The sequence below is a fragment of the Camelina sativa genome, chromosome 5, assembly GCF_030686135.1.
Source record: "Camelina sativa cultivar CO46 ecotype springtype chromosome 5, ASM3068613v1".
Lineage (NCBI taxonomy): Eukaryota > Viridiplantae > Streptophyta > Magnoliopsida > Brassicales > Brassicaceae > Camelina > Camelina sativa.
Genome location: NC_141884.1, coordinates 7,299,202 through 7,322,333, shown reverse-complemented (window position 1 = coordinate 7,322,333; position 23,132 = coordinate 7,299,202). Strand labels below are relative to the sequence as shown.

At 36.8% G+C, this 23,132-nt stretch overlaps 4 protein-coding genes, 1 non-coding gene and 1 pseudogene across 6 annotated transcripts; 4 read left to right on the top strand and 2 right to left on the bottom strand.

The window, feature by feature from the left end:
- The first annotated feature begins 3,003 nt into the window (after nt 1-3,003).
- On the top strand, nt 3,004-4,609 carry LOC104788990 (transcription factor MYC2 pseudogene; annotated as a pseudogene). The gene has a single exon (XR_015558487.1). The product of XR_015558487.1 is annotated as a transcription factor MYC2 pseudogene (transcript).
- A 699-nt stretch (nt 4,610-5,308) lies between these two features.
- On the top strand, nt 5,309-6,714 carry LOC104786029 (uncharacterized). Its single transcript, XM_010511336.3, has one exon. It carries the CDS (start codon nt 6,209-6,211, stop codon nt 6,527-6,529), a length of 321 nt encoding a protein of 106 aa, XP_010509638.1. The 5' UTR covers nt 5,309-6,208; the 3' UTR covers nt 6,530-6,714.
- Nucleotides 6,715-7,085: 371 nt separating this feature from the next.
- Nucleotides 7,086-7,170, top strand: TRNAM-CAU (transfer RNA methionine (anticodon CAU)). Its single transcript is given in 2 exon segments — nt 7,086-7,123; nt 7,135-7,170. It is a non-coding gene; the product is annotated as a tRNA-Met (tRNA).
- A 1,351-nt stretch (nt 7,171-8,521) lies between these two features.
- On the top strand, nt 8,522-10,567 carry LOC104786028 (protein HAIKU1-like). Its single transcript, XM_010511335.3, has one exon. It carries the CDS (start codon nt 9,046-9,048, stop codon nt 10,219-10,221), a length of 1,176 nt encoding a protein of 391 aa, XP_010509637.1. The 5' UTR covers nt 8,522-9,045; the 3' UTR covers nt 10,222-10,567.
- Nucleotides 10,568-11,478: 911 nt separating this feature from the next.
- Nucleotides 11,479-13,395, bottom strand: LOC147943350 (uncharacterized). The gene is made up of 6 exons (XM_087452737.1): nt 13,273-13,395; nt 13,095-13,187; nt 12,918-12,997; nt 12,490-12,661; nt 12,339-12,403; nt 11,479-12,027 (listed from the first exon to the last, which is right to left on the bottom strand). Exons 1-6 carry the CDS (start codon nt 13,290-13,292, stop codon nt 11,744-11,746), a joined length of 714 nt encoding a protein of 237 aa, XP_087308863.1. The 5' UTR covers nt 13,293-13,395; the 3' UTR covers nt 11,479-11,743.
- A 3,695-nt stretch (nt 13,396-17,090) lies between these two features.
- LOC104788989 (F-box/LRR-repeat protein At2g40920-like) lies at nt 17,091-21,363 on the bottom strand. Its single transcript, XM_087513147.1, has 2 exons — nt 21,350-21,363; nt 17,091-18,285 (listed from the first exon to the last, which is right to left on the bottom strand). Exons 1-2 carry the CDS (start codon nt 21,361-21,363, stop codon nt 17,091-17,093), a joined length of 1,209 nt encoding a protein of 402 aa, XP_087369273.1.
- Between the last annotated feature and the right edge of the window lie 1,769 nt (nt 21,364-23,132).

Here is a 23,132-nt window from a genome sequence, read left to right as displayed (position 1 = left end):
CCACGGGGGAAAGACTTATCGGAGAGTGTAGAGGAGTGACCAATGAGTGAGGCGAAACCGGTGCTGGAGATGAATCAGTCGGAGAGTCAGATCGAGCAAACGGAAATTCAGTCTCAAGAAATTGAACATGTCGCGAGACATACAAACGGCCAGTGGAAAAATCCAGACAAAGGTATGCACTTTGAGACATAGAGTAGCCTAGGAAAACACATTGCTTGGACCGATTATCCAGCTTATGCAAAGCATAAGGCCGTAGCCATGGGTAACACGTACAGCCGAAGACTCGCAACTTATCATAATTGGGGGAAGCTTGAAAGAGCTTCTCTTACGGAGACTGCTGTTGCAACACAGGCGTTGGTAACCGATTGATGAGGTACTTTGCGGTTGAGAAAGCAAATGACCAATATGTCGTTGGTATCGACGCACGGGAAAGGAGAGCGAGACTTGTCTCCACTATATGATGGTGTTTCCTCTCAGACAACCCATTGAGCTCCGGTGTGTGTGGAGGAGTTGTGTAATGTTCAATGCCCTGAGAGGTGAGATAGCTGCAAAGAGCAACATATTCACCACCATTATCAGAGCATAAAGTCTGTATCTTAGTGTTGAAACGATTCTCAACCATGGCTTTGAAAGCGATAAAGGTAGGTTTAACATCGGACTTCTGTTTCAGTGGGGAGAGCCACATATAATGAGTGTGATGATCCACAAATATAACATAGTACTTGCAGTTGTCATGTGAAAGCACAGGTGACGTCCATACATCCGAAAAAAGATATTGTAGTGGTTTTGTTGATCGAAGAGAAGATGTTGAAAAAGGTAGTTTATGTGTTTTATTAAGCAGGCAGTCAGAACAAGACAGAGGTTCTGAAGTAGAAGTAGAAGTAGGTAAAGAAAATTTTGAAATAACAGCTTGTAAGATGGTAGATGATGGATGACCAAGACGAGCATGCCAGGAGGAGAGAGTCGTTTTGGATGTTGGTGAAGCATAGAGAGCCTGAACTTGAGATCTCGTCACTGGCCACTCATACAAACCATCTTTAGTCTTTCCTTGTAGCAACAGGCCCCCCGTGATCAGATCCCTCACCTGAAAAGCAGCAGGGAAGAAGGATACCGAAACATTGTTAGTGTTGCATAACCGATATACCGAGACAAGATTTTTATGAATAAGAGGTACACATAAAACATCTTGTAAAGTTAGAGAGCGAAGATCGGTAGGAAGGGTGGTTAAACGCTTGTGAGTAATTGGCAAACCTGAGCCATCACCAATCACCACAGCATCATCACCCGAATAAGGTTGATGAAGGGAAAGATTGCGCAGGTCGGAGGTGATGTGGTGAGTCGCACCACTGTCAAGCATCCATTCCTCAGGGTTGACGGTTGAACCAAGTGCAAGATTTGCTCTTGGCTGCCAGGGAGTAAAAGGATTACGTGATTGAGAGCCAGACACAGAGGGATGATTCTGAAGTTGAGGACACCGACGCGCAGAGTGACCTTGGGTGTTGCAAAACTGGCATTTGCCAAGGTAGGGACGATAAGACCGCTGATCAGACCGCTGGGAAGAGGACTGATAGGAGTTGTTGTTATTGAGGCGAGACTTGTTTGAAGACCCACCACGAGAGTTGTTAGGATGACGCTGAGTAGCCATGTTGGCGGTAACATGAAGCATGGAGACGGACGCTTTGGACAAAAGCTTTGCTTCCCGGTTACGTAAACGCTCATGGACATAGGCGATGGTGGGAGAGACATCACGAGCTTCGATCTGATCTATGACAGGGCGATAATCTTCTAGTAACCCATCAAGGATATTCTCGATCTGATCATCGTGCTCCATTGGTTTGCCCAAGCTAGCAAGAGTATCAAAGCGGGTAGTGAGCCCTTGAAGATACTCATCAATAGTGCGACTCCCCTTGGTCCAGGCTTTAAGTTGATCTTTCAATTGTTGGACATGGCCACGACTGGGCTTGGCAAATGTTTCCTCCAATGTAGTCCAGATCTCAGAGGCGACGGTTGTGCGAGAGAGAATAGGTTGAACTGGTAACGAGACAGCACCGAGAAGAGCACTATAGACCAGCTGGTCTTGTCGCTTCCAAGTAACAAAGGCAGGATTGACAGAGACAACATCGTTAGTGGTGAGCGTGGATGGCGGGATTGGTAAGGAGCCATCGAGGTGTCCAACGAGACCATGGCCGTCAACCAAGGCTCGAACCTGAAGCTTCCACATAAGGTAATTTGTTTGTGTGAGTTTTGTGACGTTTATCATATTGACATGGAGGAGTGTTTGATTGTTGGTGACAATGGTGTCAGTCATTGTAGGAGAGGAAGCAGAAGACATTGAGAAGATGGAAAAGAGAGATGAAGAAGCGTAAAAAAAAATATTTTGGTGTTTAAGCCTGCTCTGATACCATGTAAAAGGTAATATGATTTGATGATCTTTATTCATTCACGAGGAGCAATATATATACAAGAGTAGAACAGCTAGGGTATTGTAGAACAGTAATGTAGAATATACACTTTACATAAATAGAGATTCTAATCAAGAGATTGTAATCAAATCATATCCCAAGGATTACTCCTTAATACTTTATATACAATAATGTGACATTTGGTAAAATAATAGTATTCTTTAAAACTAATTATGATTTTTTGGAAACACGGCGAAGTTTATAACAGTTTCATTTTGCAAGATTTTACAATAATGTGACAGTTTTATTTACTTAGGTTATATTGCATGCAATGTCTTAAGGTCGAAATGACAAATACGATTCGATTAATGTAGTGCGTTTATCCAAATTTCATCTCCTAGTCGAATGGAAACATGACAGAATTGTTCAAAACTGGTGACCAAGCGAAGACTAATTAAGCTTCTTTTCGTTGACTAACTTTTAAGTATGGCACGACAAATGATTAAAGCGACCAAAAATTATCGATATATAATTTGATTATTAACAAACAAATCCTTCCATACTTCAGGGACTTCATACATTATAATCATACTTATGATCATTTAACTGAACTCAATTCAATACATATTAACAATTGACTACTCTCCTAATAGTGACCAAACTAACCACCACCTCACGCAACATTATCTAGAATCATGAATTTTAGCACAGTCCCTTTCAATAATGAAGCACACATATACATAATTAACGATATAGCCTCACCTCAGATTCCTTCCGGTTTTCTCAGTCGAAACACTCTCTCTTTGTTTTAAAACGATGACTCAGTATAATAACGCCGAAGACTCAACCATGGAGGGTTTCATGAGTTTCTCGGACAACTCGGAGAAGTGGACGGTAGAGACTGTCCAGAAGCGATTACAAGCGGTGTTGGATGGGACTCACAAGGGCTGGACCTACGCCATTTACTGGCAGCCTTTGTTAGATAATTTCGGCGACACCGTACTCGTGTGGGGAGATGGTGTTTACAAAGACCAAGAAGATAAGAGGAAAACGATGTCGTCTCCGGCTGAGAAGGTGACATGTGAGCTTAACCATGAGGACAACAACGTGATAGTGAAGGACATAGAGTGGTTCTTCTTGAAATCAATGTCATGGAGCTTTTCAAGAGGATCCGGATTGGTGGGTCATGCGTTCTCCACGTCTACCCCGGTTTGGGTTTCCGGGTTGGATCAGATACACATGTCAGACATTGAGCGAGCTAAGGCGGGAGGAGATTTCGGAACGCAGACCATCGCATGTATCCCGTTGGCTAACGGAGTCGTGGAACTTGGTTCGACGGAGCTGATCCCACAGAGCTCAGATCTGATTAACAAAGTCCCAATCCTTTTCAACTCAAACACTTTTCATCACAGCCTGAGCCGTGACCGGGTTAACGTAGCTCCAAGATCAAGCTCCATGGTTTTGTCTAAGTCAAGAAAGCTGGAGAGTGGTTGTTCAAGTCCCACCAACAAGAGTTTCTCTAGCGAGGAGTCAGAGAAACTTTTAAAGAAACGAGGAAAAAAATCGTCGAAAGGCAAGGAAGAGCCGCGAGACCACGTCGAGGCTGAGCGGCAAAGACGTAAACAACTGAACCAGCGGTTCTACGCGTTACGTGGTGTGGTTCCCAAAGTGTCCAAGATGGACAAAGGGTCGTTGCTTAGCGACACGATCGCTTACATCAAGGAGCTGAAGTCCAAAGTAGAAAAGGTGGTATATGAGAGAAATGAGATCCAGGTCCAGCTCGAGGAAGTGAAAAGAAAAGTCGCATCATTCAAGGAGACGGAGGAGATGGAGATTGAAGTGAAGATAATTGAATGTTATGCCATGATCAAGGTCAAATCAAGCAAGCAGAATCATCCAGAGGCAAGATTCATGAAAGCGTTGAAGGATTTGAAGCTAGAGGTGGACCATGCGAGTATTGTGGTGGTCGAGGATCTTATGGTTCAACAAGCTACGGTGAAGATGGATTTCAGAATCTATACGCAAGAGCAGCTCCGGACCATGTTGATATCCAAGATAAGTTAGGGTTTTATCTAGGCCAGGGATCGGAGGGCTCTTTGAGAAATTACGAGGATGCATGTAAGTGAGTTTATTGGGCTTTTTATTTTATTTTATTTAAGTTTATATTTTAAAACTAAGTGACTAATAAAATGAAGATTACTAGTATATTTTTTTTTCTTTTTAACTCAGTTAATTACCAATTTAAAAAAAAAAGCAGGAATGTTTAACACTGTGATATGGATTTGGATCTTCCGAGCGGCTCAATCCTTTTCCCCCAATTGGCTTTGGTCACTAATCACTATTTGTGTTGTCGGTGTACGATGCGGGAACTGAAAAAAATAGCAGGGGGCCTAGCTAAAAAAGAATTTAAGTCCTCATATGATATATACTCAATTAAGAAAAAAAGCATAACAAAATTTATGGTTTAATATTTTATAGTAATATTGGCAGGACCAATTTTTTTATTAACAATATTTTATTCTATTTTGAAATGATATATATATATATATATATATAACCATTTCTTAGTGTGAACCTTGGAGTTGGAGGTATCTTTTATCTTATAATTTTTTAAAATAAAAGATAGTAGTAAAGGATGAGAAAGAGTGAAATGGGTTTCTTATTTTAAGACCTCGAAAGCATTTTCTAAGAAAAAATCAAATAATAACGATAATAATACTTTTTTTTTTATTATCATTAAAGATATTTTTTGCTGGGTAGAAAGATGCTGTTACAAAAATGAGCTTCACCGGTTCACATGATGTGTCGAGCAGTCGAGGGATGGCCCTTCCCCTCGCAAGCTAAACTGTTGCCACAGGGAATGTACTTCCCCTTCCCAAAAACTGATAAATTCTTTACACGCACATTTTTTTCATCCCCGACCTTTCATATTATTCTTTTGACGAATAACTCATCATTATAAAAGATATATATAAGTCGTCACTCGTCACAACATAATCATATAAGATACTTCTAACTATAGGACCATCCATTTATATATTTTCTGGCTTCATAGTACAAATGTTAATGAACAATGCTAGGTATGGGAACTTGATCACGTGTCTGCAAGGAACTTGAGTATGTCCAAAATATATTTGAATCAAACAAATAATTCAAAGAGAAATATCTAAAACAAGCGTCATAATCATATTTTATATGCATCATGCATCGTTATCCATGCTTTGTAAGTATATATGGGTCTACCATTTAGAAACAAACAGCCAAAACCAAAGAATGAGAGGGATAAGTCAAGTCAAAACACAAAGAGGTTGAATTCTGTACTTAGAATAATTGCATTTGAATCGCTCTTTTTTTTTCCTTCGGTAGCCTGGAAGTGTAATCTTGAATTTTAACCCTCAAAATAAGTAGACTTAAAATAGAAACCTTTATAAAGCGTATACTATAAAAAAACTCTTTTCTTATCCACCGAACGATCAAACACTAAAAATAAGCAAACTACCAACCCTGACCCAAAAAGCTCACAGATGTTTTTTTCTCTCTTTCTTCATTTGCATAAAAAGAGTTAGTATCACCTTTTTACCCCCTAACTGCTCAACAAAAACAATCAAAACCCATTCATAAAGGTTTTTCATTTTGGCCTCATACTTTTCTTGTCAATCAAACAACCTAAACCCTAAAAGGAACATCTCCAAAAGGTTGTCATTTGGGATTTGAGCTCTCTTTGTGATACCACAGCCTGCAGTTAGAGTTCTTCCCCTTTGAAAACCTCTTTATTGTCGATTTCATTTCCGTAAGAAACAGAAACGATGAGCCTCAACTGCCTCGCTTGCCACATCCTCCAAAGAACAGACTCGGACAGAGACATAGGAAGCCGTAAAGATTCAAACTTGAATGAAAGTTTCGCAAAGTCAAGGTATGAAAAGATGAGAAGGAACAGATCATCGTTGCCCGTACCGAGACGGGTCAATAAGGGTCATCGCAGGCTTTACAGTGCCGAGATGGTGGTCTATGGGGATCTGGACGAGCCCAAGCTGGTCAGGAGCAGTGGGATCAGAAGGGATTGGAGCTTTGAAGATCTAAAGAAACAAAAAGATCAGCTAAGAATTGAAGATACGATAAAGGAATAAGAAAGATCATTTACTAGGTTTCCCTTTTCTATATAATGTCCATGTTGTTGTTAACTTGTTGTGTTGTTTTCAGATCATAAGGACAACCTGTGCATTGTAAGATCTCAATAAGTTTACGAGTTTTCTGGATCCAACATGACAAAATCTGTGAAATTTCATATATATAAATTCATTTTCCTGATAAAGATTCTATAATAACAAACTTGAAGTGTCTACTCGTTCATGAGAGGAAGGAACAAATGATTCGCCTTCTTCGGATAGAGTTTGTCCCTTTGATGTTTAATCCTTACAAGATCCTTTGAATCCGCCTTCTTCCTTTTTAACCGATTAAAGCTCTGCTTCCGGCTCTGCTACCATCTCCCTATACTTGCGTTGCCTTTCTCCGTTCTTCATACGATATATCATGAGATGTTCACGGATGCCTCTTGAAACGTCTTTGTTCTCAACCATATGCACAAAAGTATATAGACGTTTTAGAGAAGCTAACCGTAGTGTTTCAAAGTTCGAACAAGAGAAATTAATAGCTAATAGAATAAAAACTAGTTAAAGAGCAAATGGGGTGGTGGCGCAGTTGGCTAGCGCGTAGGTCTCATAGCTACTGAGTGATCCTGAGGTCGAGAGTTCGAGCCTCTCTCACCCCATTCATTTTTATTTCTAACATGCCATTACAAAATTTCTGTGTGTTTTACTTTGTTCAGGAAAAAAGTTAATAAAGGGAGTTATAAAATATGCAATTGATATGTACCGAGTGATATAAAACGGTTTTTTTTTCATATATTTTTTTTTTCTGGAGTAAAAACTATGTAAATATTAGGTGTAATTTTATAATTTCGTGGACCAATTCTAATACTATAATTCCAATAAAATGGAAAAAATTAAAGGATATTTCAACCACTATCAAATAAGATTAACACAAACTTACCTATCCTCAATTTTTGTGAGGAATTTTATCTTAATAAAACAAAATCTAGCATCTAACTTGTATAATCTGTTAACCACAAAAGCATAATACACAACAATAGTGAGGGACAAAAATTTTCAGAGATTTTTTTGTTCATCACTAAAGTTAACATATTCATTGATCATATTTTGATTTTTCTTATCCAAGCGAACCTATCTATTTTTCATGTTTTTCATAGGTTCCAATGCTATTGTAAACGCATTTATCATTAAGATCCAGATCTAGTTTTTTTTTACCCATGCAAGCTTTTCTTTGAATTTTTTTGAGGTAATATGAGTTCAAATCTAAATTTTTCAATTCGAAAAAACGGATTTCGCAAGGTAGAGATTTTATAAATAGCTGGTTTTATTGCAGGTTATCCACATGCTTTAAAAACTATATTAATTAATTATTTATTAGTAATACATTAAAATATGAAATATTCTATGATATATATAAATTAATTATCAAATCTTTCATTTTTTATAAATAATATGTGTATTTATTATTCATAGTAATTATTTTTCATCTTAAATTATTTATGAATATTTTAAAAGCGATTTATTAGAATATTTGAGGCAACATGCAGGTCCGGCCAATTCAAGCATATAAATGTGGGTATACTATTTTACTACAGTAGATTTCGAACAATAGATTTTTATGAGTTAAAAATTTTAAAATGGTTGATACAAGATGGACTTAGGAGATGGGTTTAATTCACTTAACATTTCTATATTAAGTAAATAAGTTTAATAATTTTAAATTTTGAAATAAAAAGTATGATAATTAGAAAAGAATAAAATGGTTTCCTTATTATTATATATTTTTTTATATAATTGGAAACTTATCACTTAAATAGATAGATATATAAACCTTTTGAGAAAAGAGTAGGCACATATATATATTTTGCTTTTTCCACTAAAATTGCTCTATGACAAACATAGAAAAATACTTTGGGGAAGATGTATACTGTATATGTAGGAGATGAGTGTGATGATACGAACACGTCAGCTCCATATCTCACCAGTCTGGCAAAACACGATTAATAAATTAAAAAAAAAAAAAAAAAAAAAAAGACACAAAAACAAAAAACGGAGAATCTTTAGTTTCGTCTCATTTCTTCGTTGACAGAACAACAGAAACTAGGGTTCACTTCGATTCTCTTGTCTTCTCTGTATCGTGTTTTTTAAAGATCTGATTGAAATTAGTCTCTGGGCTCCTTCTGTGTAAAGCTCGGATCCAGAGTCTCAGGTGAAAGACCTCTACTTTTACTCCTCTCATCTTAATCTCTTCTTCACTTCTTTTGGGCTGAATAATAGAATTGGGGTAGAGAGTGTCAGAATTGTAGTTCTTGGAGTATTTTGCTTTACTGTTTGATCGAGTTTTTGGTCTTAGTATCATGGGTTTTATGTGGGTTCAGGGGAGAATATAGTTAGCTCAAGAACTAAGGGATCTACTTACTTGTAGCTGAATTTTGATTCGATTCTGGACTCATTAGTTTGGGTAGTGATTAGTTATAACTTTCAGGATTGGAATTGAGATAGTATATATAGTATTGGAGTTTTATAGTGTGGAGATGGATAGGCCAAGGCCAAATGATCATTTAGGTGTGAATAAAACTGGGAAGAGTATAAGAAAGAGTCCTCTGCATCAATCGAGTTTTGCTTCAAATGTTCACAACAACGCCACCACCACTGGAAGGCCTCAAAACCAGCCTCAGGTTTATAACATAAGCAAAAACGACTTTAGAAGTATTGTTCAGCAGCTAACGGGTTCTCCAGCACGTGAAAGCCTTCCTCGCCCTCCTCAAAACAACAACCCACCAAAGCCTCAGAATACTCGGTTGCACCGGATTAGACCAGCTCCTTTAACGCAGATCAACCGGCCTGCGGTTCCTCTCCCTACCATGGTTCCTCCACAATCTCATCCTCAGTTTGCTAGACCGCCTCCACCTCAGCCACCTTTCCCTCAAGGCACACAACAATCAATGATGATGGGTCACGGGGACCAGTTTTGGTCTAATACAGCTGAGTCTCCTGTCTCTGAGTATATGCGTTATCTTCAAAGCTCACTTGGGAATCCAGGACCCGGTGGTAACCAAATGCAGCCAGGTCATGAGCAGCGGCCATACATCCCAGGTCATGAGCAGCAGCCATATGTCCCAAGTCATGAGCAGCGGCCATATAGCCAAGGATATGAGCAGCAGCCATATATGCCAGCACAGCCTCAACCACAACCTCAACCTCAGCCACATATGATGCCTGGATCGCAACCTCGTGTGAATATGCAGGGGCCAATTCAACCTAACCAGTATCTACCACCACCGGGATTAGTTCCTAGCCCAGTGCCTCGTAATCTACCTTCCCCTCGGTTCAATGCTCCTGTACCTGTCACCCCAACTCTACCGTCTCCCAGGTTCAATCAGATGTATGGTGGATTTCCTTCTCCTCGATATAATGGTTTCGGGCCACTACACTCACCCACATCCCAGTTTCTTCTACCATCTCCTACTGGTTACCCGAATATGTTCTCTCCGAGATCACCTTACCCGTTACTATCACCAGGAGTTCAGTATCCTCAACCACTCACCCCAAACTTCTCATTTTCACAAATTCCTCAACCTGGGAGTCTTGGAACCGGTGCAGGTCCAGGTCCAGGTCCTGGTCTGCCTCCTCCTTCGCCAGGGGCCATGTTCCCGTTATCTCCATCCGGGTTCTTTCCGGTTTCAAGTCCAAGATGGAGTGATTATTAGATGCTCTCTTCCGATTCATTGAATTTTAAAATATGTTTATTCAATCTCCCTAGGTTGTTAGTGTGTACTATGAAAGAAGCTTTATACTTCAGAGCCTATAGTGGAATAGACGCAGCAGGGTAGAGGCGTAAAACACTAAAGGAGCTTTTTTTTAGAAGCAGTGAAGATTTATAGGGTTTTTTTTTCACTGTGGGATTTTTATAGGTCAAAAGTTGGGAATCTTGGGACATGATGGTTACCTTTGTTTTTGTTTGTTACATTATAAGTTTTATCTTTGCTTAATTTGTATACAGACTACAGACGAACTCAGTCAGTTTATATGATTTTTGGGTGTTTTCAAAGCTAAGTATCTCTCTACTTTTACTAAGCATAATCAGATTGCTTATTATTACAGTAATTCGTTTTTCCAATAGAAACATTGTCAAGTGAGAATTTTTTGGATAATAACCATAGATGCAAAAAAAAATGGTGATATCACCCAGTTTTTTGCAGAGACAATTTGTAACTTATGCTGAAACAATTTGTAACTTCAGAGCATAGAGCGTTAATCACATGGAAACTTCATCATAACCATTTTTTTTTGTAACTTATGCTGAAACAATTCTAACTTGAAGGTAATCTTTTGAGACACATTTGTCGGTCTCAAGACTTGATGCTGGATTACTTAAAATCCACCAGATTGGCATTCGCGTTTGGAGGACATGTGGTTTTTGATGAACACTATTAAAATTTCTGAATTAAAAAAAAAAGTTATGTAATTATTTTTGTTTCTAAACAAAGTTCAAACGTTAGTAGAAAGTAGAAACGAATTCTCAATTTCTCATCATCTCTCATCCAAACGAGCCTTTATACAGTTTGAAATGATAAGGCCCAATAATAACAAAGTTCAAGCCCAATTAGTTTTACCCCTTTTACCTTAAACCCTAGTCCCGTCATCGTCGATCATCGCCGGGAAGTCTCAATGGCGAAAACACTATCCCGATCAACGGCCTCACGCGTAGCTAACCGTTTCTTCTCCACCTCAAATGCCGCTGCTTCTCAATCCCCGCTTCCTTCTCACCTCCTCTCCCGTCGAACCTCACCGACGCTGTTCCACGCCGTCGGGTACACCCCTGCTTTGACCCGTTTCACAACGATACGGACCCGGATGGATAGGTCCGGTGGATCGTATTCGCCGCTCAAATCCGGATCCAATTTCTTTTAACGAATAATAAATAATGTATATATATAATATGGTGGTGTTTTGGTGAAAGCGAATGCATCAAATATGTTTCTGCAACTATCGATATGAATCTTCTTTCCTGAAATGTGTTTCAGGCTCATACCCTTTTGGTTTTACATTTCGTCGAACATTTTGGATGCATGCCCAACTTTACTTAAAAGTGCAAACCCAAAAAAAAAAAAAGATCCCATCAAATTCCTTATTACCGGTTCGTAAAAGTTAAAAACCCAAATGGAAAAAAAAAAGCGAGTGTTTTTTTGGGATGTAGGGAAAGAGAAGATTAAAGAGAGAAAGCCGAAATCATGCGGAGGAGGCTACTCCGTTGCCTTCACTGCCCTCGTCCCCTCCGGCCTCGCCGTCGCCGTGGCCGTCGCCGTCGGGTTTGAACACGGGCGAAAAGTCAATGACGGTCTGAATAGCTGCCGCAAGCTTTTTCCTTCCTCTCCTCGCTTTAGCTCTTTGATGTGCTGCCTTGTTTTCCAGCCTCTGACTCGTCCGCCTACTTGGCACGGGAGCTGGACGACAATTCTCGAGGAGTGCTGCATCGGAGAACTGAACCGCAATACGCTGCACGGGAGCGACATCTGCGAACGAACCAAATAAAAAACAGAGAGCATAAGCTTGAAGCAACCAAAAGTAAAACTCTAACGCGGACTCAATAAGCAACCAAATAAAAAACTGGATCGGTGCAAAACTCAGAATAAAACAGAGAGCATAAAATAATCTCTTATCGGACTCTCAAGCTTGAAGCAACCAAAAATAAAACTCTAATCAATCAAGCAACCAAAAAATAAATTTCTCAATCAATCAAGCAACCAAAAAAAAAAAAAAAAAAACTCTAACACGATCAAAGATGTTCTGTTCCATGGTTTCAAAAAGAAAATACAGATTTTACCTGGTTCAGCGTCAGCGGGCGACAAACCGAGGACTCCTTCTCCACCGATGTGTTCAACTTTGTTACTGGAAAATGGGAAACGACTCTCATCAAAAGAACAACACCAAAGGAAACAAAAAAAAAAAACACACAAAGATCAGAGTAAAATTACGGTAGATCCTCTCCATTGGCCTGAATAGCTGCCGCAAGCTTTTTCACTCCTCTCCTCGGTTTAGCTCTTTGAGGTGCTGCCTTGTTATCCAGCCTCTGACTCGTCCTCGTCCGCCTACTTGGCACGGGAGCTGGACGACAATTCTCGAGGAGTGCTGCATCGGGAGCGACATCTGCGAACGAACCAAATAAAAAACAGAGAGCATAAGCTTGAAGCAACCAAAAGTAAAACTCTCTTAACACGGACTCAATAAGCAACCAAAAATAAAACTCTAACACAGGACTCAACCAATCAAACAACCAAAAATCAATTTCTCAAATAAATCAAGCAACCAAAAAAAAATAAAACTCTAACACGATCAAAGCAGCTAGCGATGTTCTGTTCCATGGTTTCAAAAACAAAATCCAGATCCAAAAAGACGCTTTTACCTTGTTCAAGGGTCGACAATGGACCATCGCCGAGGAAAACGGGAAACGACTCTTCTTCACCGATTTCTTCATCTTCGTTACTGGAAAACAGGAAACGACTCTCATCAAAAGAACAACACCAAAGGAAACAAAAAAAAAAAACACACAAAGCAAAAAACCATCAGACTAAAATATTACGGTAGATCGTCTCCTTTCACTTTCGCTTCTTCAACATTCTCTTCCCTTTCTTCCTTTTCTTCAACGGTTTTCATGATCACGCCTTCTTCACCACTACAAAACAGAGATCCAGATCAAAAAAAAAAAGAAGAAAAAAACAAAAATAAAAGAAAGTAAAATCAAAAAGAAGAAGAGTTACGACGAGAATTTCTTCATCATGGTCTTTGCTTTTTCAGGTCGAGGAGAGGAGAGGAGAGTTTGTTAGACTGACAATGACAGTGACATATTTATTTCTGATTTTATAGACAACGACGGATTTCAGCCTAGACGCTTAATTTGGCTATCGACGCTTAATTTGTTTTTTGGAATCCGCATTTACATATTATTAATTTTTAAACGAACTTTTTATAAAATGGCTTAATTATTGTAAAACTATATGTTATCTCTTCCCTACACACATACATATATACTCATTAAATTTTAATATCATATACATTCCAAAACTCAAAATATTTGTTTCATTCACATTATATATATATATATATATATATATATATATATTTTTTAAAAAAAAAAAAAAAAAAAAAAACAAACTTGTCCCATTTACTTCATTCAGATGTAAGTCTCTAATCTTTTTTTTTTTTTTTTTTTTGCGTTTGTTCTAACATTTTCATCAACTATTAAGTGTAGTCATGCATGCTTAATATATAAACGACATGCAATATAATAACCAAATGGATGTCAAATTCATTAATTAGTCTCTTATCTTATCTTCTTTTTTTTTTTTGCGTTTGTTCTAATCTTTTTTTTTTTTCCTTTTTCTTGCAACACACACGCACCAATAAAGAAGAAGAATAATATATGTATGCATGCCATCATCCATTTCCATCCATCAAATCCTTGGACTCAAGTTTGTCCCTACCATCTTTCTTAATTTGGAATATGGAATCTATATATATCTATCTACTTATTAATTAATTAATTGACATTTATGGGTGTCGTCTCATTTCTAACGTACTCTTTCTCGACCATGCATGCAATTCGTTCAAATGTAATATATACTCCATCTGGACTATATATGCATGTGATCTATATTTGCTTGCTTTAATAATGATTGATTTAGTCTTTTATATATCTTCTTATCCACTAAGACCATTAATCAGTACTTTTGTTCTTATATTATTAAAATTAGCGTGCGTGTGTGTGAAAGTGTGAACAGGAGCTCAAAACGGTATTTTTTTTTTTTTTTTTTTTTTTTTTTTGTTAAAGATGCGGCTGAGAAGGTTAGTTATATATAGTAGTATTAGTATACTATACTAGTAGAAGATGTAGTTTTATAAGAAGCAATATATCAGTTAACTCAACTATAATATATATACCATGATCAGTCAGCTCTACGGATCTTCATCTTCCTGATCCTTCACCGTACGTAAGTCCCCATATTATTTTAATTCATCCGATGATACTTCTTCTCTTCTCTTGTTAATCATTTCTTTAATTTATTATTATCATGGTATCCGATGATACTTCTTCTCTTCTCTTCTTTTTTTTTTTTAAGTTCAAATTTAAGTTGACTTCCGGGTCTGTCCAGACAATCGTCTCACAGAGCCAAATATACGAGCTCGTACGGAAAAAGAGAAACCGTCGCTGAATCACAAACGAGAGAGAAACATTCAGAGAAAAAAGAAGAGAAATGAGACTGACCAAATTTGACATTCTCTTCTTGACAAAATGGAGGGATGCCATATAATTTGTAAGGTTTGAAGAAGAACTCAAATCACAAATTCAGTCTAGACAGACAAGCTAGTAGAGGTGTGAATGGAAGTCGCTTACTTTTGTAGAGAGAGTGCTTGATGACCATAAACTATATAAAATTAAGTATCATATAAAATAACAAATAAATTAAGGGATAATTAAACTGTGTTCGTAGTCCCAACACTCACAAACAATATTGCATTAGAGGTGTAATTTATTCAAGTGTACGTGGAAGTACACGAGACGATCTCACTCTTATCCCGTATGCATCACGTTAAGAAGACGCTCACTTTGATCCGCGGCTTTCCCCAAGAGGTGTAACATATGAAGCCAGGAAGATATTGCAAGATGGAGCCTCCCCGCTGTGGGATGGTCAGATCGTGGTCAACTACAAAGCAAGAAGACGTAGTGTCCGGAGCCAATGGTCACTGATATCATATCCCGCAAACACATGTAAAGTCGAGGACGCGGTCGGGATGGGACCGAGTGGAAACGGCTGCTGAAATATCGTGAGCTGATGTACGATGACCAAAGTTTTGAGACGCACTTGAATCTCATAAGAGTTTTAGCAGGCAGTTTCGTAAGGATCTCATCCCTCACCACATCCATAGGAGGAATCTCCATCTCAGGTCGTCTTCTTGTAAACAATCTTTTAGGGTTTGAATTAAGACTGCTATATGTAAATACTAAATAAGTATATTATATTCTGGTGAGTATTAAAATACTACTATCATTATGTAACATATTGTTTATATATATATATATATATTAAAACATTATATATATATATTGTATTATTTAAAGCTCGTCTTTTCACTATCTATATACAATAGTGGATAAGAAGATAAAGTACTAATTCAATCTTTAAAGAAAGCAAGTATACATAGATCACATAGTCCAGAGTCTACTACATATGAAGGAAACTTATTTCGTGATTGAAGAAGGGTACGATTCCATTTATTGAAAAAAACAAAACATTTGACACATTGTTTCGAGTATTTAGCAACTTTGCATTATCTTTCGATCTAAGTACAGAGCCCAATATTGATTAAAGAGTTCAATTTACAAGTATCACTAACAACAATTCAACAGAAAGACAAGTATATATATTTTCAAAAAAAAAAAAAAAAGGTATATATGGAGAAATTAGAACCGAAGAAGAAGCAACGAAACACGTACCAACGGTAGAAGTGGAAAGTCAACAAAAGAAAAACAAAGGCAAATGCTTTTGCTCAATATTAACAGAAACCAGTTTTTATTGTTTCCCACAACACACGACTAACACCAACTGGACTAATATAAATATACGTAATAAGACTTTAATTGTTATGAAAATAAACTTTTAAATTCTGTTCTTAATTTTGTTTTTGGACAAAGCTGAACTTTAATCTAATTAAATTCACATATCCGATCCGTTTGCTTATTTATTGTTAAAATTTAGGTGTAGTCATGCATGCTTAATTAATATATAAACAACATGCAATATAATTAACCAAATGGATGTCAAATTCATTAATTAGCATATTCAAGATTTGTTGTTCTATCTATTACACCGATTGGTGTACGTATAGCTTCTTATTTTTTTTCTTTTTCTTGCAACACACACGCACCAAAGAAGAAGAATATATATGCATGCCATCATCCATTTCCATCGATCAAATCCTTGGACTCAAGTTTGTCCCTACCATCTTTCTTTGGAATATGGGATCTATATCTATATTTACTTATTAATTAATTAATTGATATTTATGGGTGTCGACTCATTTCTAACGTACTCTTTCTCGACCATGCATGCAATTCGTTCAAATGTAGTATACTCCATCTGGACTATGTGATCTATATGTGCTTGCTTTAAATCACTTTTGTGTGAGAAGAGGAGCTCAAAACGGTATCAGTCATAAATTCTTAATTATATAAAACTGACATTGTGCTCTTTAAAGTACGTATGCGGTTGAGAAAGTTTTGTTTTTGTTAAAGATGCGGTTGAGAAAATTTTGTTTTTGTTAAAGTTTTATATGGAGGGATGCCATATAATTTGTAAGGTTTGAAGAAGAACTCAACAGAAAAGTAGAGGTGTGAATGGAAATCGCTTATTTTTCTAGAGAGAGTGCTTGATGACCATAAACTATATAAAATTAAGTATCATATAAAATAACAAATAAAATAAGTGATAATTAAACTGTGTTCGTAGTCCCAACACTCACAAACATTGCATTAGAGGTGTAATTTATTCAAGTGTGGAAGTACATGAGAATCTCACTCTTACCCCGTATGCATCACGTTAAGAAGACGCTCACTGTGATCCATCAACGTCACTATAACGTTCATTTTGTCCTTGCTAAACCAGTGGTCAGGTACACCTTTGATTTCGATCTTTCTCATATCATTGCTTTGAAGATCATAACAGAGAATGTGAAATGGAGAAAACAAATTCTCTGGTATCAAGAAAACCTTGCCATTTTGAGTTGTACCATTGACTTTGAATATAGTGTCGTTATTGACTAAATGTAGCTGAGAAGGCTGCAAAACTAGAGTCTTCCTCGACCATTTATTACTCCCGGCATCTTCGACGGCCCATAAATCAAGTCTACCCTTTTCTCTAAGATTGCTTTGGACAATAAGAGTTACTTTGCCACCATACTCTATAAGACTCACATCCGTGACCCTTGAACGCAGCTCATCTCCGTCCCTGCGAGGTACTTGGATCATTTTGAATTCTCCGGATCTAATGTGGAAACTCACAAGCACAGAATTATACGAATCAGTCCAACCCAGGTAATATATAACCCCATCAATACACACTCCTCCCTTGACCGGAATGTGAGGACGAAAGTCAGCTGGACACGTTGGAGCCGCCTTTTTCCAAATTCCTCTTCCTCCAGCTTCTAGGAAAAAGACCCGATGCTCTGACCTCATCTCTTGACGAAATCTCGTTCTGACACCAGTTGAACATACCACTACGTACTGGTCGCTAACATGGTCGTGTCCGAAATAGTAAGAGACGACTTTTGCACCTTCTCCTGGAGGAGGAGTTATGATGATGTTGGATTTGATTGCCGCGGGGAAGGTGACAAGGTGTCTGGTGGCAGGATTATAGATCCGCGGCTTTCCACAAAAGGTGTAACATATGAAGCCAGGAAGATATTGCAAGATGGCGCCTCCCCGCTGTGGGATGGTCAGATCGTGGAAAACTACAAAGCAAGAAGACGACGTAGTTTCTGGAGCCAATGATAGTATTACGGAGTTATGGTGGTCACTGAGATCCCGCAAACACATGTAAAGTCGAGGACGCGGTCGGGATGGGAACGAGTGGAAACGGCTGCTGAAATATCGTGAGCTGATGTACGATGACCAAAGTTTTGAGACGCACTTGAACCTCATAAGAGATTTAGCAGGCAGTTTCGTAAGGATCTCATCCGTCACCACATCCATAGGAGGAATCTCCATCTCAGGTCGTCTTCTTGTTTGGGCAATCTTTTAGGGTTTGAATTAAGACTGCTATATGTAAATACTAAATAGTATATTATATTCTGGTGAGTATTAACATACTACTATCATTATTTAACATTTTTAAAAAATCAGTATAGTTTATATATTAAAATATTTAGAAAAGGAAACAAATATATATATATATATATATATATATATATATACAGAAAATAAGAGAAATGTAAATTTAAAAAAAAAAATGGAAATATTAAAACTTTAAAAGTTTATTAGAATATAAAAAATAATATTAATATTTAAAAGACATCTATATTATTAATTGGAAAGCACAAAATAGAGAATGTCCAAAAACAAAATTATAATTAGTTAAAATGTCAATGTGAATATATATAGAGAATACATATTCAATTTCAAGTGACCAATTATGAGCCAATCCGGATTGGGAATAACCCGTTAGGATCTGGATTTGAGCAAGAGGTGGATATTTAGTTTACTTTCAAATTTGTATACCTGTTTAGAAGAAAAAAAAATAAAAAAATCATATTAGATTAGCAAATTATAATAAAATCTATATCCCTGAAATATTACACTACAAAATAAACAGGATATTACGTCAGTTATAAGTGGGGTTAACGTCGGTTATTAACTGACTCAAAAAACTTAACGTCGGTTTACAAACCGACTTCTAACCCCTGACGCAAACTGTTTTTACATCGGTTTAAGAACTGATGCTAAGTTTAACGTCTAATATTAACGTCAGTTAAAACGTGACTCAAATGCTCAAACATAAAGTCAGTCTATAAACCGACGTAAGATGCCAATTTTTGTTTCTGTATATATATTTATATATTATATATAAACAACTATTAAATATAAATTAGATTTTAGATTGCGATACCAAAACACTAGAAAACAAAAACTTAACCCATTTACATATCAATTATTTGTCTGAAGAACATAATATTAATAAATTACAATGTTTCCTGTATACTACTATACTACTCACAAGTTACTGAGATCATGTCGCCACATTTACTTGGGTATGCTTTTGATTGCATATGAGACTCAGTTGCAGGTGTGATTGTAGCTACCTTCCAAGATTCATCTCCCTCGAAGCTTAGACTAGAAGCAGAACAAAAAAAAAGATAGAAGAAATATATGGATGAGTAACAAGAGTAGAGACAAACTTAAAAATATGATGAAAACCAAGTTAAATTAATCTCTATAACATTCTTACCTCACCTTGTCAGGCGTAAGTGTCTATGAAGATCTAGTAACTGAAGCTCAAATATTCGTGTATGCAAATCTCAGTAGATCTCATGACGTAAACCATCAAATTCTTTGGACAAGAGGAAAGATGATAGGTCTGACACTCGTGTAGGAACCCTTGCAATAGAAAACCCTTCAGGTACATCTACAAAGCAAAACATAAAGCTCAAGCACATCAGCAAACACAAAGACAAATTGCATATTGTGAGAGAGAAATGTGATTGAGTAATAACAACTTGGAACATGTCATAATTCAAATGGTCAAATTATTGAATCCATCTCATTAGTAGAACATAAATGGTTTCCATGGCTGAGTGGCTATAACACTGCAAACATATACAGGAAATCAAGGTAACCTGTCTGGAAGGAAGTAGACAAGCAGTCCATCCTTAAACCTCTTTAACACCAACATGAAAATAAGGACTGATGACTCCACACTTGTTCAGCCTTCCATCAAGCTCAACAACATACTCAAACTCGCCGATGTAATCTAAAAAATCGAAACACAAAATTACACTTAAAACAATAGACATGAAAGCAAGTAACCGAGTCATAGCTACTAGCTCTGCAAAAATCACCATACCGTGCTTTTGCATAACGATAAGGAACTCGATGATAACTTTAGAAGAAGGCCTGATCATAACCTGCCTCTTTCCCCTCTTCTCTGCATTGTACATGCTCTGAACTCTGAAGAGCGTCATTGAGGACATCGATTCTCACCACTCTACATTGAAAACTGTAAATCATAAATAACAAAACTGAGCTAATTGAATCTTAGGCTTATCTAAAACAACTCGAAACAGCATCAATCATCTCCAAAGCTTTGAACCCTAGATTCTGCAGAGCATTAAATTGGGAATACAGCAAGCAACCACAACATAATTCACAAATCCATCTTATCCTTGACCTGAATTTTAGAATGCTTGCTAAAATCAAGCAAATCGGCCATAAACACAACAAATTTTGTTTCATGCTCACCTTAATCATCGAAAACGATCGCTCGCTTGCGAACTCATATTATATAGTCTACAAAAAAGGTTGTGTACTTCCGTTTTATTATATAGGGGATATGGAAACGAGAATAGTACAAAATGGGAATGGACAGGACGGAACAGAACGACATTATGGCCTCTCCTAAATATTTGTATTTTTCTTAAACGGGTTTTAGTCGTTTTTATTGATTTTATATCAAATTATAATATTTTACGATATTAATAAAAATTTAACCAACTACTAATCCGGTTCAATTTGATATTGGTCTGATTGTTGGATCATTCTGAGTTATAAAATATTAGTGCAATCATTATTATTTAAATTTTTCAAACAATAATAAATTAGATTGAAACCAAATGAAAAATCAAACTAAATACTCAACTAATATGAGTTCGAATTTAGATATTATATTAAATATATTTATATAAATATTATCTCACATGTATGTGCATAAATACATTTGTCATGCAATAGGAATTTGAGATCATGTATAAGACATAACAAATATTACATTCTTTCTCAAAATATTTATATTTGTTTCAAACGGGTTTTAGTCGTTTCAGACGAGATTTAATCGTTGTGAACATAACCATATTTGGTTTTATAGTTCATGTGTTTAATGGATCTCTAATGGACCATTAATGAGGTTAAGGTTTTATTTTGGTATGACCCCTAGGTCATTCCAAAAATTAAATTAGTGATGAAACCATCATTATTTCATAAATTTAAACCAAAAAATTTGTATCAAAAAAAATTATTAACAAACATAACCCCGCACGGGTCCGAACCTAGTATATGTATATATTACTAACCTTCTCCGCCGCATCTTTAACAAAAAAAAACCCTTCTCAACCGCATACGTACTTTAAAGAGCACAATGTCAGTTATATATAATTAAGAAAGAATTTAAGATTGAAACCGTTTTGAGCTCCTCTTCTCATACACGCACGCTAATTAATAATATAAGAACAAAAGTACTGATTAATGGTCTTAGTGGATAAGAAGATAAAACAATAATTCAATCTTTAAAGCAAGCAAATATATTTTTTATTGTAGTGTTAGCACCTACCATAACAATAATTCAATCTTCTAGTAATTTTCTTGTAGTGTTAGAACCTACCATAACAATAATTAGAAGGAAGCATTAAGCAAAATACTTGGAGAATATCTTTTACCTGCAATTAAAAAAAAGAAGGTAACTACTGGTAATTCACAAAATTAATCATGATATATATTTTGACCTCAATTAATCATGATATTTTGATGTTTTTCTTATTATGAATTAAGAAAAAGAAACTAGCTGTTGTCAGAAACACTGGGAATGATAACTTGTTTGTCAAGCAAGGCACAATGACTTTCCACAGATGAGACGGAATGCACATGAGCTTCTCTAGGTCAGCAAATATTTATACACAAATAATATCGACGTAGCAGCAACACAGGAACATCTCAAATCGGACTCCAATGCAATCCCATGGCATCCTCAGGCGTCAAAGATACTAGCGGAAGAGTATGATACGCCCTAAAATACGCTATCCATTAAAAGAGAAATAATAATAAACAATTAATATGTCTATCTAACTCACTTGTTTTTAATTATGTGACATCAAACGTAGCTAAGAGAATAAGAGCAAACTTATATTTAAGTTTTGATTTAGTTAGGTCTCCTTTTTTCTTTGGTCTGACTCTTCCCTAGTCCATTGACTTTTCACCCTAAATTACTTGTGCCTAGTTACTAAACAATCAACCCTGTCTGTATACTTAAAGAGCACAACTATGATTGATATATTGTATATTTTTTTTTGTATGAATGTTAATTCAATCAAAAAAAAGAACCCTGTTTACATTAGATGCATCCATAGTCTTATTTTTGGCAATTGAAACTAGAGATTGAATGTGAGAGAAGAGCTAGTGAACAGAAAGATGAGGCCGCCGGGCAGCGAACCATTTGCACAAAGCATCGTCGAACTTGCCTTGCGCCTGTAGAGACAGTAGCCTATTACGAACAGTGGTGTCAATGTCCTTTAATGGCTGAGATACAGTTGCAGGTTGATCCCCATGACGTCGCTTGTTTCGTTCTCTACATATAGCATAAAATTGTAGTTTGAAAGGCATATCGCAGTATGAATTGATGTGTCTGACCATAGTTGGAGCCGGAGATCTCGACCAGCAAATCTCCAAAACAAGAGATATACCGCTGTTGGGTGAGTCCACACAGATAAGCGTTCTCCAGATTGAGGAAGTGAACTGACAAGAGAAAAACATATGGTCTCGAGTTTCCATCTGGAAAATATATTGTATTATTTAAAGCTCCTCTTCTCACAATCTATTATCTATATACAATAGTGGATAAGAAGATAAAGCACTAATTCAATCTTTAAAGAAAGCAAGTATATATAGATCACATAGTCCAGAGTCTACTACATATGAAGGAAACTTATTTCGTGATTGAAGAAGGGTACGATTCCATTTATTGAAAAAAAAAAAAAAAAACATTTGACACATTGTTTCGAGTATTTAGCAACTTAGCATTATCTTTCGATCTAAGTACAACAGAGCCCAATATGGATTAAAGAGTTCATTTTACAAGTATCA

Coding starts and splice junctions, on each gene's coding strand:
- LOC147943350 (XM_087452737.1), bottom strand. CDS start 13,292: ATGATGAAGAAATTCTCGTC. Junction 12,404..12,489: donor GCCAATGGAGAGGATCTACC/GTAATTTTACTC, acceptor CCCATTTTCCAG/TAACAAAGTTGAACACATCG. Junction 12,028..12,338: donor GCCCGCTGACGCTGAACCAG/GTAAAATCTGTA, acceptor GTTCGTTCGCAG/ATGTCGCTCCCGTGCAGCGT.
- LOC104786028 (XM_010511335.3), top strand. CDS start 9,046: ATGGATAGGCCAAGGCCAAATGATCATTTAGGTGTGAATAAAACTGGG.
- LOC104786029 (XM_010511336.3), top strand. CDS start 6,209: ATGAGCCTCAACTGCCTCGCTTGCCACATCCTCCAAAGAACAGACTCG.